This window comes from Danio aesculapii, chromosome 20 (genome assembly GCF_903798145.1).
Source record: "Danio aesculapii chromosome 20, fDanAes4.1, whole genome shotgun sequence".
Classification (NCBI taxonomy): Eukaryota; Metazoa; Chordata; class Actinopteri; order Cypriniformes; family Danionidae; genus Danio; species Danio aesculapii.
In genome coordinates this window covers 31,824,953-31,839,088 of record NC_079454.1, presented here as the reverse complement: position 1 = coordinate 31,839,088, position 14,136 = coordinate 31,824,953, and the positions used below count along the sequence as shown (strand labels likewise).

At 38.5% G+C, this 14,136-nt stretch overlaps 1 protein-coding gene across 5 annotated transcripts in view; it reads right to left on the bottom strand.

The window, feature by feature from the left end:
- The window catches only part of nhsl1b (NHS-like 1b), a 166,240-nt gene that overhangs the window by 3,699 nt on the left and 148,405 nt on the right, over positions 1–14,136 (bottom strand). For 4 of the 5 annotated variants that reach the window (XM_056445450.1, XM_056445451.1, XM_056445454.1 and 1 more), the window contains exons 5-7: positions 12,394–12,525; positions 7,031–10,189; positions 4,536–4,662 (exon numbers count right to left, since the gene is read on the bottom strand). In XM_056445450.1, the coding sequence (XP_056301425.1) occupies positions 4,536–4,662; positions 7,031–10,189; positions 12,394–12,525 (3,418 nt within the window). The remainder of the gene's footprint in view (positions 1–4,535; positions 4,663–7,030; positions 10,190–12,393; positions 12,526–14,136) is intronic. The other variant, XM_056445452.1, reaches the window with a different exon arrangement.

Sequence of the window (14,136 nt, the reverse complement as noted above, 5' to 3'; positions counted from 1 at the left end):
TGTCTGGTGTCTGTGACTTTGAAACCAAAATATTCCCATTTTACGGATGTCCTGTTTTTCTTTGTTATTAATTTGTCTATTAATGCTTCTGAAGCAGCAGACGCCATTATCCCACTCGTCAATGTTTCCTGTATGTTTTTTTTTATTTTTTTTTTATTGTGGGCGTTCCAAATAGTTCAGTTGTGCAATTCTGATTGGGCAGAACAAAGTGTGCTCACTCAATTGGCTAGTAAGACAATCACACACAGACGGCAGTCAAGCATTTGCTCTGGGTGGGCAAAATGAAATAATGCATATATATTTCATATCACAGGCTCTTGTGATTAGCTAATCGTAACGTTTGAAATTGTATTGCGATTCGATTTCGCTTAATCGCACAGCCCTAGTTCAAGCTTTTTGTTAGCAGTAGGCACCAAAACTTCATTAGGTCATTTAGCATAAAAAATGTCTTTGATATAAACTTAAAGACTATTGACAGAGCTGCCACTTTACTCCGGGCACAAATGCTTAACTAAGACTCTTCAATTTACAACTAATCAAACTCCAACTGAAGCTGAACAGCTCCAATAGATTTGAGTCCATTTTTGTGATGAATTTTTTCAGTCTTGATGAGCTTCTCCCCTTCATTGATTTCTGTTTCATTTTCTCATTAAACCCCGCTAGCCCCCAGCAAACCCAAACTTCATTGCAAAATTGGAAAGCAGGAATAACTTAACAATGCTGGATAAAAATAGCAGCGGAGAGTAGCGCGGCTTGTTTAATACAAATTCAGTCTTTTAAAAGCCAAACTAAAAAGGAATACTGCAAGCGTTGCAACTTTATGGAAGTGCAGACATAATGGAAGCTTGATCAACAAAAGCAAACTGGGCAAAGCCCAGCATCACTTTAACACACAAGACTGTTCATTCACCCCTCCAGCAGGGGGCGCTAGGGTCAATGAACGTCAGTATGTGTGCCCAGGATCAAATCAAATTCATTAGCATGGCATAACTGCTGCAGATTAGGGAGCGCGGGATTATCTGCGGGACGGAGCAGAAATTCATCCCATGACTGAGATGCGCTGGGAGATTATCGAGCTAATCCCACACTAGCATCATCACGAGACGAATACGCCAATGGCTAATTACTTGCCAGACCGCACCTCGTGTGTTGAAGAGGGTTCATATTCAACCGGTCCAGGCTGAACGAAAGAGGAGGAAGGGAGAGATCAGGGAAGACCAAAGAAGAGGAAGAAGAGAACCACAGAAAAGACAGACTGTGTAGGAAAATGACAAGGGTTGTGAAGCAAGGGTTGAAAGTGTGAGACGCTACAAAACTCTTTTAAACAAGATCTTCAGACTAAGTTTTAATGTATCACTTTTACAAACAAACAAGTCAAGACAAACCAAACTATCTGCGGTGTGAAAATTAAACAAATTTAGATGTAAACGTTTGGGAAGGGCTATATTTTTAACAAATATTAACTCATTTATATCGAAGATTATGTCCTGTTATTGTACATGTTTATTATATTTCATAAATACCCACTACCCTTCAAAATCCCAACATTCATCCTAGAATATTCAAGTCAGCTAGTTTCAAATAGGAACACAAAGCGCAGCGAAATTAAATACTGAAATATTGTGGCTGAAAATAGCCTTAAAACATGATGTACACCAACTAGATCAGATTCAGTAAACTACTTCACGTGTTCTAGAACAGGGGTTTCCAAACTTTTCAGCCCACAACCCCCAAAATAACATTTCCAGTGACTAAAGACCCCCACTTTCCTTAGAGATGGTTATAAACATAAAAACATTGCACTCATTTATGCACACACACCACTAGGAACTATATAAACATGAGCATATTGATGACACAAAAAAGTGCAACAGTCTAACATTCATTCATTCTCTCATTCGGCTTAATCCCTTTATTATTCAGGGGTCGCCACAGTGGAATGAACCACCAACTTATCCAGCATATGTTTTACACAGCGGATGCCCTTCCAGCTGCAACCCATCTCTGGGAAACATTCATGAACACTCATTCACACACAAACACTATGGACAATTTAGCCAACCCAATTCACCTGTACCACTTCTTTGGACTTGGGGAAACCGGAGCACTCAGAGAAAACCCATGCGAAACGCCAACTGACCCAGCTGGGGCTTGAACCAGTGACCTTCTTGCTGTGAAAGTGCTACCCACTGTGCCACTGTAATTAATTTAATATTAATTTTATATTTAATACTAATTTAATATTAACTGGCCTTTTTATTTGTATGTTGTTTTTTATGTATATATTAAATACTACTTTCATCTTCTGTAGGTTATGGATAAACTATGGTAATTCTAATAGTTTAACAACATATATAACATTTTTGAAAATCACCAAGCGACCCCCCCCCTCATTGTTTCGTGACCCCCACTTTGGAAACCACTGTTCTAGAATACTGGGATATAAAAGATACTGTCATGCTGGAAAAGAACGACTTTTCCACACTCTTTCAACAAAGTAATCTAAGATTGATTGATTTCTACTCTGCCAAACCTGCTAAGGATTTTTTTCCCCATACTTTTGATTACAGTATTTCATTTTACATTATACAATTGTATTTTTTCAACATAATCTTGCTTCAAAAACAAAGATATATATATATATTTGGTTGTTTGTTTGTTGTATATGTATTACATACACATTACCAGTCAAAGGTTTGGGGTTAGGTTTTTTTTATGTTTTTCATTTTATTAAATGTAAAAAAAATGTTAATTGTTAAATATTTATTAAAATATTAAATAACTACTTTCTTATTGTATGTAGTTTTTAAATGAAATGATTACTCCAGTCATTATTGCTTTTATTACTTTTGCCATTCATAATAATAATAATAATAATAATAATAATAATAATAATAATAACTGGGTTTCTGCAGGTTTCACCAAGTTAAATTTAAGACTTTTTAAGGCCTTTTTAAAAGACCATTATGAAGGAAATTTTAGACTTATACAAGGCTAAACGCTGAGGAGTTTTTCCCAATATCCCAGTTGGAATAGATTTTCACTTGCCCTATCAAAAAATGATTGAAATTGAATGCATTTAAGAATACAATAATAATAATTGAATAACAACAAATATTGGTCAGGTCAATATCCTCAGCAGTAAATAAATGAAGAACTTCTAAACAAATGTTACTGTAAGGAAAGTAATTAAAAAGTTATCGTAAATAGAGTTAAATAAAACGTTTTATTGAGAATGGGATTGTCGGTGATTGTATGAGTGTTAATGGCCAGATTGGGAAGCTATACATCAACAAAGGATAATTAAGACCTGTTTAAAAAAACGATTTAGGACCTACAACACAATATTTCAGTAGATTTAGGACTTTTTAAGGCTTAAATTTAGCTTTTGAGTTGTAAGACATTTTAAGACCCTGCGGATACAATGAATAAATATTAGAGTGATTTGTGAAGGATCATGTGACTCTGAAGCCTGGAGTAATGAAGCTGAAAATTCATCTTTAAAATCACTGAAATAAATGATTAATTTAAATGATAAACTGTTATTTTATAGTGCAATAACATTACACAAGAATTAGTACTGTATTTTTTAACTAAATAAATGCAGCCTTGGTGAGCAGTATAAGCTTATTTTAAAACATAAAAAAATCATACTGACCAACTATGACTAGTAGTGTACATATATATATATATATATATATATATATATATATATATATATATATATATATATATATTGAAAAACATATAGAGCAAATACTGGTTTACAAATACTGAGCGTGAAGTCCTTCAAAACACAATAGGTCAAATCTGGAGATAAACACTATACACACGGAGGCTGTAATCTAGCTATCGCGCCGGCTTTTTTATTTGATTCATCTAAATCTCCGTGCTTTAAGAGTGGCACCGGGCAAACGGCAGGATTTACTGAGCACATATAGCATCTGGTGCTCTGACACACCACTCCTAAACTGGTCTTCCATTTCAAGGATATCTTTTGCTCTAATATCTGTGTGAGATTGCTGCGGACCAAAGCAGAAGGAAGAGCACACACACACACATAAGCAGAGGAAACCAAATCCTCTCGAATGAAATTGTGATGTGCTGAAGAACTTCAAAAAAAAAAAAAAACCTGTCCATTACACGTGACTATGGCAGAGGCTGCATACGTAATAGAACAACATGATGAATATATGTTAAATAATGCATCATTTAGTATGCAAAAAAGGGTGCATTTTTACACGAAAGACTGAGTGTTTTAGGACTAAATTTGGAAGAAAGTGCATGTTTATTTTACACTTTCATCCACTAAAGGAACGCTTTCTCAATCTGACAGACAGAAAGCAGGGAAGCCTGACTCTTTACAGGCTGCTTTTTTTCCACGCTCTATCTTTGATGAATGTATCTGAGATTGGATAAGACAGCCCGCTTTAAACTTATGAATGCGGTTTATGGGAGAGGGGAGGGTGGGATGGAGTGGAAAGGAAGTAGATGAGACTGGAAAAGGGATCCCAGCAAAGTCTTTGGGAATTTACCTGTGAATGGCTGCAAACAGGTCCTCTGTGGTGCGGGGCCGTGTGGGGGTCACCATGTCCCCACAGCTGTCACCGTTGATGCTGGGTGATTGAGCCACGTCCAACGTGCTGGACTCAAACACATCACCTGGTGGAACAGTTATTAATGTTGTTGTTATTATTGGAACTGCATAAATCAAGGTCATTGGTTTGATTCTTTGAATGCAGCTGAAGTATCTGATGGATAAATGTAATGCAATTGTGCTCAGATAATACAATCACAGGCAGAGTCCAATGAAATGAAAATACAAGACATTTTAAACAGGGCACATCTGACAAACAGATACGATCTTGCACATAAATACATGCCTTGCATTCTAGAACTCGAAACAGTTCCGTCAAAATGCATAGGCATGTTTGGACAAACTTGTCTAACAAGAACATTTAAAGCACGGAGAAGAAAACCTAGGCAGATTCAAAACACTAGCTTGAATAGCATCACGCATCGTATCAGAAAATCCCAAACTGCAAAACAGTCCATCAAAATCTTACACTGCATCTATGTACTAAGACGCATTATACAGTCATCTATAAATTCAAGGACAAGCACATATGCTTCACACTCCTTAAATACAGCGCATACGAAGATGGTAAAAAGCTGCATGTTTAATATTGTCTTACATTGTTGTGGTGGTGTCCAGCTTTCCAGAGTTCAGTTGCTCTGCTCTCCTCTCACATCTGCACTTGCCTGAGCTGCTGAGGGTGATCTCACGTTACGCGCTCTCTTTCCTAACCCTCCCTCACTTCTCTCCTCCTCTAGCGCTGTCAGCTCCACCCCCCGCCCGTCCCGTTTAAACCGCGCTCTCTCCCTTGGGAATGCTGTCCCATTCTATGACTAAAAGTGTGAGGGGGAGAGTGTGTGGATTGTGACACTGGTGATGAAATACATTTGTTACTCAGTTATATGTATGTATGTATGTATGTATGTATGTATGTATGTATGTATGTATGTATGTATGTATGTATATATGTGTATGCATATATACAGTTGAAATATTTCCCAAATGATGTTTAACAGCAAGAAAATTTTCACAGTATGTCTAATAATATTTTTTCTTCTGGAGAAAGTCTTATTTGTTTTATTTTGGCTAGAATAAAAGCAGTTTTAAAATTTTTAAAAGCCATTTTAGGGTCAAAATTACTATTTTCTTTCGAAAAATTATTAGCCCCTTTAAGTTCTATATTTTTTCGATAGTCTACAGAACAAACCATCATTATACAATAACTTGCCTAATTACCCTAACCTGCCTAGTTAACCTAATTAACCTAGTTAAGCCTTTAAATGTCACTTTAAGCTGTATAGAAGTGTCTTTAAAAATATCTAGTCAAATATTATTTACTGTCATCATGGCAAAGATAAAATAAATCAGTTATTAGAAATGAGTTATTAAAACTATTATGTTTAGAAATGTGTTGAAAAAAAAATCTTCTCTCCGTTAAACAGAAATTAGGGAAAAAAATAAACAGGGGGGGGGCTAATAATTCTGCCTTCAACTGTGTGTGTGTGTATATATATATATATATATATATATATATATATATATATATATATATATATATATATATATATATATATATATATATATATATATATACATATATATATATATATATATATATATATATATATATATATATATATATATATATATATACATATACATATACATATATATATATATATATATATATATATATATATATATATACATATACATATATATATATATATATACATATACATATACATATACATATACATATATATATATATATATATATATATATATATATATATATATATATATATATATACACATATATATATATATAGAGAGAGAGAGAGAGAGAGAGAGAGAGAAAGAGCGCGGTTTATAAATTTATGTGCACATTAATTTACCTATATATTTGCTTAATTCCCTGTAATGTGCATGAAACAACTAAAAAAAAGAATGATAAAAGAGAGTGGTGAAAAAGGTTAGAGTGAAGCAGTAGAGGAGGATGGATGAAAGAATCAGAAATCAAAGAGACAGATGGTGAGAGGGGAGGGGTGGTGCATTCTCTGTATATACTAAAAGAGTTTGGGAAAGGAAGAGAGCCAAGCAAAAGTAAAGAAGTACTAAATTTAAAGAGTGATGTTCCATTTTAAGCCCTTCAACAGTGATGGGTTGTGAATGTGTGTGAGGTGAGTAAAACCTGCTATGTCTTGCCTTTAATGCATGTTTTTCTTTTTCTTTACAGAGCTGTTTAATTGCAAGCTGAAGTGCAAATGTGCATTCTCTTTTTCCTATAATTTCTCCTTGGAATTTTTATTTAAACCTTGGGATCACATGCTATACAACATTGTCTGTGACTCTTTAAAAAGGCCTGGGTATTTAAAATTGTATGATTTTGTGTCATCGAGTTAATAAATGATCTCCATTCCCACAGAGTAAAATTAGGAAAATGTAACTCACCATTTTCATCATCTTTAGAACTGAACGATCCTGTGCTGCTGGTTACATCTTCGTCATCTCTTTCTTCTTCATCCTCTGCTTCAGATGTGCTCTTGTCTACATCAAGAATAGTGGTACTAGAGGACTGTGTGAACTCCTGGGATTCACCATTTGTGGGAGAAATGTCTCTTATCTCCACAGGAGGTACGGAAATGCCAAAGCTACTTTTCTCAGTTGTCTCTTCCTCCTTTTCCTGCACAGGTATGGGGTCCAGACCTTCCGCACTCACAAAATCCACGACGTGATCCACAGAGGAAAAAGTAAGAGAAAACTTGGGCTTTTTGGAAATCATTGGAGGCTTTTTCTTGGGTGTAGAGTTTAGTGGCTTTTCCACTTGTGTTGAGAGGGAAGTCTTTAAACCATCTACTTCATCTGTGGCCTCACCAAGATCTATGGGTCCATTTGTAAGGCAGGATGTTGGATCAGAGTTGAATTTTACATTATAGTCAGTTTGTGCTTCAACAACGCCATCCTGGCTATGCTGGATTGAGGGATTTTTCTCTGTAGATGAAAGGCTTACATTTGAAGATATGCAAGAAACCTGAGGAACTGTGGGGTACATTGTTTTTTGAGTCTTTGCTGGTGTTTGGGGTCTGTCTGTCCTGCTAACTTCATTGTTTTCTGGACGTTTTGCTGGCCGAAGCTGCACACTCTGCAGTGCAAATGGGGTAATCAAAGGCATGCCAACCGTATTAGGCTCCTCAGAATGAGGCAACACTGGTCTTCCTTCTGAGTTCACTGGTTTAAGATAGCCCTTAATTTCTTTCAAGGAGGCAGAAGAAGGTGTTTGTGGGGTCATCTGGGGTAAATGTTGATTTTGGGAAGGAGAATAAGTAGGCAGTGGTGGTGGAGGGGGAGGTGGTGGAGGGCTGAAGGAACTATTGAAGCCTGAACAGACAGGGTCCGCCAACACTTCTGGAGGTGGAGGTGGTGGAAATTCAGGGGAAGAATTGTTTTGAAGAGGGCTCGTGGAAGCTTGTTGATGGGGAGTTGTGGGTAAAGCAGGTGGCGGAGGTGGAAATTTCTGATCTTCAGTGCACACAGGGCTTGAGGGGGGAAGGGGAGGAGGAAAGGATGGAGGATTAAAAGGTACAAGTACCACAGGGGCAGCTGGAAGAGGAGGAGGAGGGGGAATATTGCTCCTGTTAGAATCAGAGGTGTTGGATGAAAGAGAGGTGGAAGAGGAGGATATAGATACAGATGAAAGCAAGGATGACTTTCTTTCAGGCACTCTTGGTTTGGGTTTGCCTGATGGGGACATGCATCTCATGAAGGAGGGAACGGGAGTACCAGCAGTTGGAGTGTTTGACTGACTTGAGTATCCACTTGATGGAGAAGTCAACCGATGTACCCTGTCCGGTGAAGAGGTGCTTGTCCTGGGCTTAGCAGACATGTCACTTCCTTCCTGAACAGCAGGAAGATTAGCCTGGTTACCATTGAGAGGGCTTCTTCTATTTGCCATCTCAGACACTTGTCCAGCAGAGTGTGAATTGGTACATGGTGACCGTGTCTGATCTCCAGATGGACGAGGGTAATCCATGTAGTAGCCCCAGGAGTCAGCATAATCAGAACGGAGGCTACTTGTGTCACTATGAGATGGTGTGACGGGACAGATGGAGTATACATGAGCCATTCCTGTAGCTGATACACCACTACTACTTGCACTGATGCTGCTCTGGCTCCTTGGACGAAGCATCCAGGGGTCCTCATAGTCACTACAAGGGCTATGAGATGGTGACGTGGAGGATCCTTTGCCTTTAAGCCCATTCTGAAGTGACTGTTGGAGAGTGGCAATCAATGATTCATTGAGAAGAGAACCATTGCTAATATTTGACCGCCCAATATTGGCAGAGGAAGAGCTGTTTTTCCCAGGCTTTCTCCGTAGAGAGTCTGTGCGCGCAGGTGGAAGAGGTGGTTTCTTGGGCTTGCGTAGAGAAATGGAACGAGATAGAGAGTGGTCACTGCACAAGCTATTTCGATCCTCTTGCTGACCGAGGCACTCGTACATACTGTGTCTTACTGCTCTTCCTCCTATGCCATGACCATGGCCGCTACCATGGCTTCTTGACCTAAGGCCTGAATCCAGATGCATGGAGGTGTAGTAGCCATCATTGTCCATAGAATACAGAGAACTAGAGTCTGTGCCTTTTGAGGAGCGTTCAAGACTACTATATAGATGATTTATGGGTGTTGAACAGCTGGAAGTCATTGTCCTTCTGGGCAAAGCATTATCAGGAGTATCGTAAATCCACTGCTCATCTGAAGACAATGTTCCTGCGGCAATGGTACTGTGGCTGTGCAAACTGCTATCAGATTGGCCCGTCTCACTGCAAGTATCCTTCATGCCTGCATCTGGAGTGTGAGATCCTGTGCCCACACTACTTGTGCTCCCACTGTTGACAACTGAGACCATGCTAAGAGGTCTAGCTTTTGTATATGGTGACCCAGAAAGTGGGCTCTGGCCAGGACTTGATGTGCTGTGAAGAGCAAAAACCTCAGCAGAACATGACAGTGTAGCATTAGGTATAAGGGAGGTTGAGTAGGCTGCATGTGGAGAAACTACACAGGCTGGACCTGAGACAGAACCCCACTCCCTTTGAGTTCCTCGCACCTCCTGAGATTTTGGGCGTGCTTGAGTACATACCCTGGGGGCATTTCTCATGTGCACTGCAGTATTGTCTGCTTGTAATTTTCCAATCTGCTTAGGTGATTTTGCACAGGAGTCTTCCTTTCTGAAAGGGGTGCTACTGTAAATGGGCTCTGCATTTAGAGAAACCCGTGCACCCCGTGGCAAACTGTGAAAGCGCTGGATATCATTGCCGAACTGTGGTGCCATTGCAACAATTGAACCTCCAGGGGAGCTCCCATCAGAAACAGAAGAGATGTTTGTGGCTGAGGTGGAGATGCCAGCCATCTGAGCAGCAATTCCTTGACCCTTCTGAGCCCGTATTCTCCTCACTGAGGGTGGGACGATTTTCACCTCCTCAGTCTGGCAGCCAGAATCTTTTGTTACAGATTGACGCAGAGTTGAATTCCCATTCATGACTCGCCCAAGTGTTGAATACTGTCCAGGGATAAACATGGACTGTGGTCGAAGCTCTCCTCCACGCCCTTTAGCCGCTGCAGAGAAAAACAGAAGAGACAGTTATGACAAATACTACAGCTGCTTGTTTTTCTGCTTCTTTCCCCTCAGTCCCTTTGCTACATCAGCTGCCAATCAGATTAACCCTCTCTACTGAGAGCTAATTAATTAGATTAGCTGTATCCACATATGGTATGTTGATGACTTCTGGAAACTTTAATTAAGGTTGATAACTCTTGTGTTAAATATGTTGTCCATTCCTCAGTGTGAATGAGAGTGTCTGCATTAAGTCAAGGTTCTAAGAAGCCTGAAAGGAGACTACAGGACTACAGCATGCTCCCATACAAACCACACATCTTTATGTGTTTATTCATATATGCATGCAAAGACTTTTTCTGGAGTTTAGTTGAAAACCACAGGCTGTTAATGCATTACGCCTCCTGTTACCATCTCACACACACACAGCAGAGTGCAACCTTGCAGCTTCTTAATGTCATGCTCACTGTTTGAATAAATTACCATACAAGAGTAATCATAACATTCTAACCACCAGACAGATGCTTGTCTTAAAAGCATTTCCATCAGACCAGCTTTAGTTTTAGACCTAGGGATATGACACTGGTGCATGAAGTTAGCCCTTACCCCCGCATGTATAAACAACAGAATGGGACTTAATGCAGATCTATTGTGCAGTGCTTTCAGCAAAGCATCTTTAAAGAGCTTGACACTATTTCTCCCCCACACCCATCTGTTCTGATAAAGAAGAGTTCATTAAAAGCATATCTACAAATAGAAGAAACAAAGAGTGAGGCAGAATGCTCTTTCCACAATCCCCATAATCTGGCAAATCTGCAAACAGACATGCTATTTTAATAGTATGCCAGTGTTGAAAATGGATATATTAAACCTGCTGATCTACTAGCTCATAAAGAAATGCATACCCTTGACCATGAGGACAACACTTTATTCTTCTACAACATCTACTGTACATCTCCCTTCCCCCATCCATTCCATTCCTGATAAAATATGAAGTGTTTTGCAGGAGGAATCTGGATAAGGGCTCATGCAGTGGCTTCATATGGCTACAAAGCAAAATGTGGCACGCCATCTTCAACAATGGCTCCAAATTTGAGCACTCACATACACTAACAGGAAACAAACTAAATAGAATCAGGGACCATGACCCAGGGGAGCTGTGGGAAATGGAATGCCGCTGGATGCAGCTGTTGGATGCTGAGATTACATAACAAAGAGTGTCGAGAGTATGCATGCACAGAAAAAAAAGAAGTAGCTCAAAATAACCATTTAGGGCACAAGAGATTCTGTAACGACTAACACATCAATAGATGATTTGAGAATAGACTTTTGAGACAGTAGCTATGTTTTCATCCGAAGATGCCAATTAAATGTATGCGTTTAACTGGAATATCGCATATAAGACGTGCGAATAAAGTAGCGTTTCCATCCAAGTAGTCAAAGAGAACAAAATCATCACTTGCTGATTAACTGGCACCAAATATCAAAAGTAAAAACGGAGTTTACTGCGGTAGAAGAAGCTGCGTGAGTGTTTTCTTTATTTAATAAAGGACTTGTGCCTCAGAAGACGCGCATGATGTATGAAGACGTATGCCGACACGCAACGAACGTGTGGTGGCATTTGAAGGCATCAGATGCGGAGCACAAATGCTCTTGCCAATTCTGGAGGTCATTAATAATATAATAACACTAATACTGGCATTTTAGAATGACCAAAACAACACTGTGCAATGTGCTCAGCCTACTGGTTTGTCAATTCACGCATATTTTTATCATTACATGATCTCTTATAACAAAATCACATGACCTTTTTTAATGCACATACTAGAGTTTGTTCGGTAAAAGTGTTTCCATCGTAGTTTATGCGCATCTTTTCTTATCGAATAAATCGTTTATCCTACTCAGTTATGCACATACGTTTTAATGTGTATTTTCAAAATTTATGTGCATATCCAACATGTGCATAAAAATAGGTGGATAGAAACGTAGCTAGTGATTTTAAATATCTATTAGGAGAGGAAGTCACAGATTAGGATCACTCTAAGAGGTTTAAAATCAAGGCAAAGTAATTGGGGTGAGATGGAAAATGATGACACACTACATTATATGGCCATGATGACAACTACAGTACTATATGAAACTAATCTAAATGGAAACAGGTGAGGCAGGAGCAGCAGCAAAGTGAGCTGGCAAAGCCATACCATACCTAGTTCCTGTTGGACGCTGTCAGGCACCCCTGAAATAGTCTTTCTCCGTTTAACCTTCTTGGGTCGGCGGACCAGAGTGTCAGTGTTTATTAGGGAGCGGCGGATACTGGCCTGCCTGTCAAACGTCTCTCCTGGAGACCAATTGACGAGGGCAGACAGGTAAAAGGGCCAGTTAGTAACATACATGCATCACACATGCAGAGCACACACACTCATACCAGTAAAACATTCATGCAAAGCCACACACATTCTGCACAAGCAAGAGAAATTAAGATGAAAGACAAAAATACACATTTATCTTCATTCATGTTTAAGTGTGTGTAGAGAATACGTTCAAGACTTGGTGGAGTTAAAGAAACAGCTATTGAAAAACACATTGTATTAAATTTTTGTTTTTTTTATATAATGTCAATCTTTCTCTGAATTTAAGGCTAAATGATACTTTGTTCTTGTAGGGTAAATGTCTCGGGTCATGTTTCCACCTAGTACAGCCCCGTAGCCAGGGGGGGTTCGGGTGGTTGGAAAGACCCACCCCTCACTGACAATGTCCAGAGTTTGTCCCATATTTGAGCTCATTTGTCCTATTTTGACTGCTATACCATCATAAATAGTGAAAATAACCCATCGAAAAAGGTTTTAAGACCAGGTGGAATCCTCTGTCGGCTGTCGCTTTAGTGCAACTTTAGCTAATCAATCTTGGCCAATGCTAACAATTATTTTTCATAATTCCACCATTCAGCTGAGCAAAAAAAGCATACAATCTGATGAAGTGAAATCATCTTTCGCTACTGTATTGTTTTTAAATAGAGAAAATATATTACAAGTAACTTTTATTCTAAATCTTGGAACAAAAAAAATTACCAACGAAAAGGTGAGAAGCACCAAAAGCCACCGATATTAAAATGAATTTGAATTCTATTTCGTCTATTGTTGTTATCCATAAATTTTCAAATGTACTTTTTTGATTATGACGACCATCTGACAATCTATTTCAGCTAAAACAGTGCTTAAATGTCACTAAAATGCAGTATTTAAATATCATAATTAAATAGTAGCCTAAATGAGGCCTATAGCCGCAAAAAGGTCCACTTTTTGAGAAAGAAGAACCACCCCACCAGGCTGGCTATGGGTCTGTAGTATTACATTCCTATGATTTTCTTGCATACACTTATGTTCAGATTTCAATTATTATTGACACTTCTTCTTTCTGCAATTCTTTTACAGGATCACTCAATGTAATGCCCAAGTACAAAACCATATTATGTAGCTTATAAGTGAGTGGGACAGCAAGTAAATTAAACGGATGTGTATTTAGATCATAATCTGTGTGAACTCTGAGGAGTTTTAATGCCTTGTTTTGATGTGCTTTTCACAACACATCCCATAATTCACATTAGATAAGTGCAATGGGAGTAGGTAATGTTTTTTGCTTGTTTAAATGCATTCTGCCACATGAGCATTTACACTACAAAAGCAATCTGATCAAATGCATTTTCAATCTCCCAAAATGCTTGAAAGTGGACAAGTTCCAAATATTTTTATCCCACTCATGTTAGAATTGCACATTTTCTATCAGATATATGAAAATACATCCTAATACCTGGTGTAAATGAGTCTTTAGAGACAATTTCATACATTGTCTCTAGTTTAATACATATATGCATGAACAGAGTCTGTCCTTGAATGGTGGTATCTGCTGTGATCTCTGTAATAGAGCTGTGCGATTTGGGGAAAATATCTAA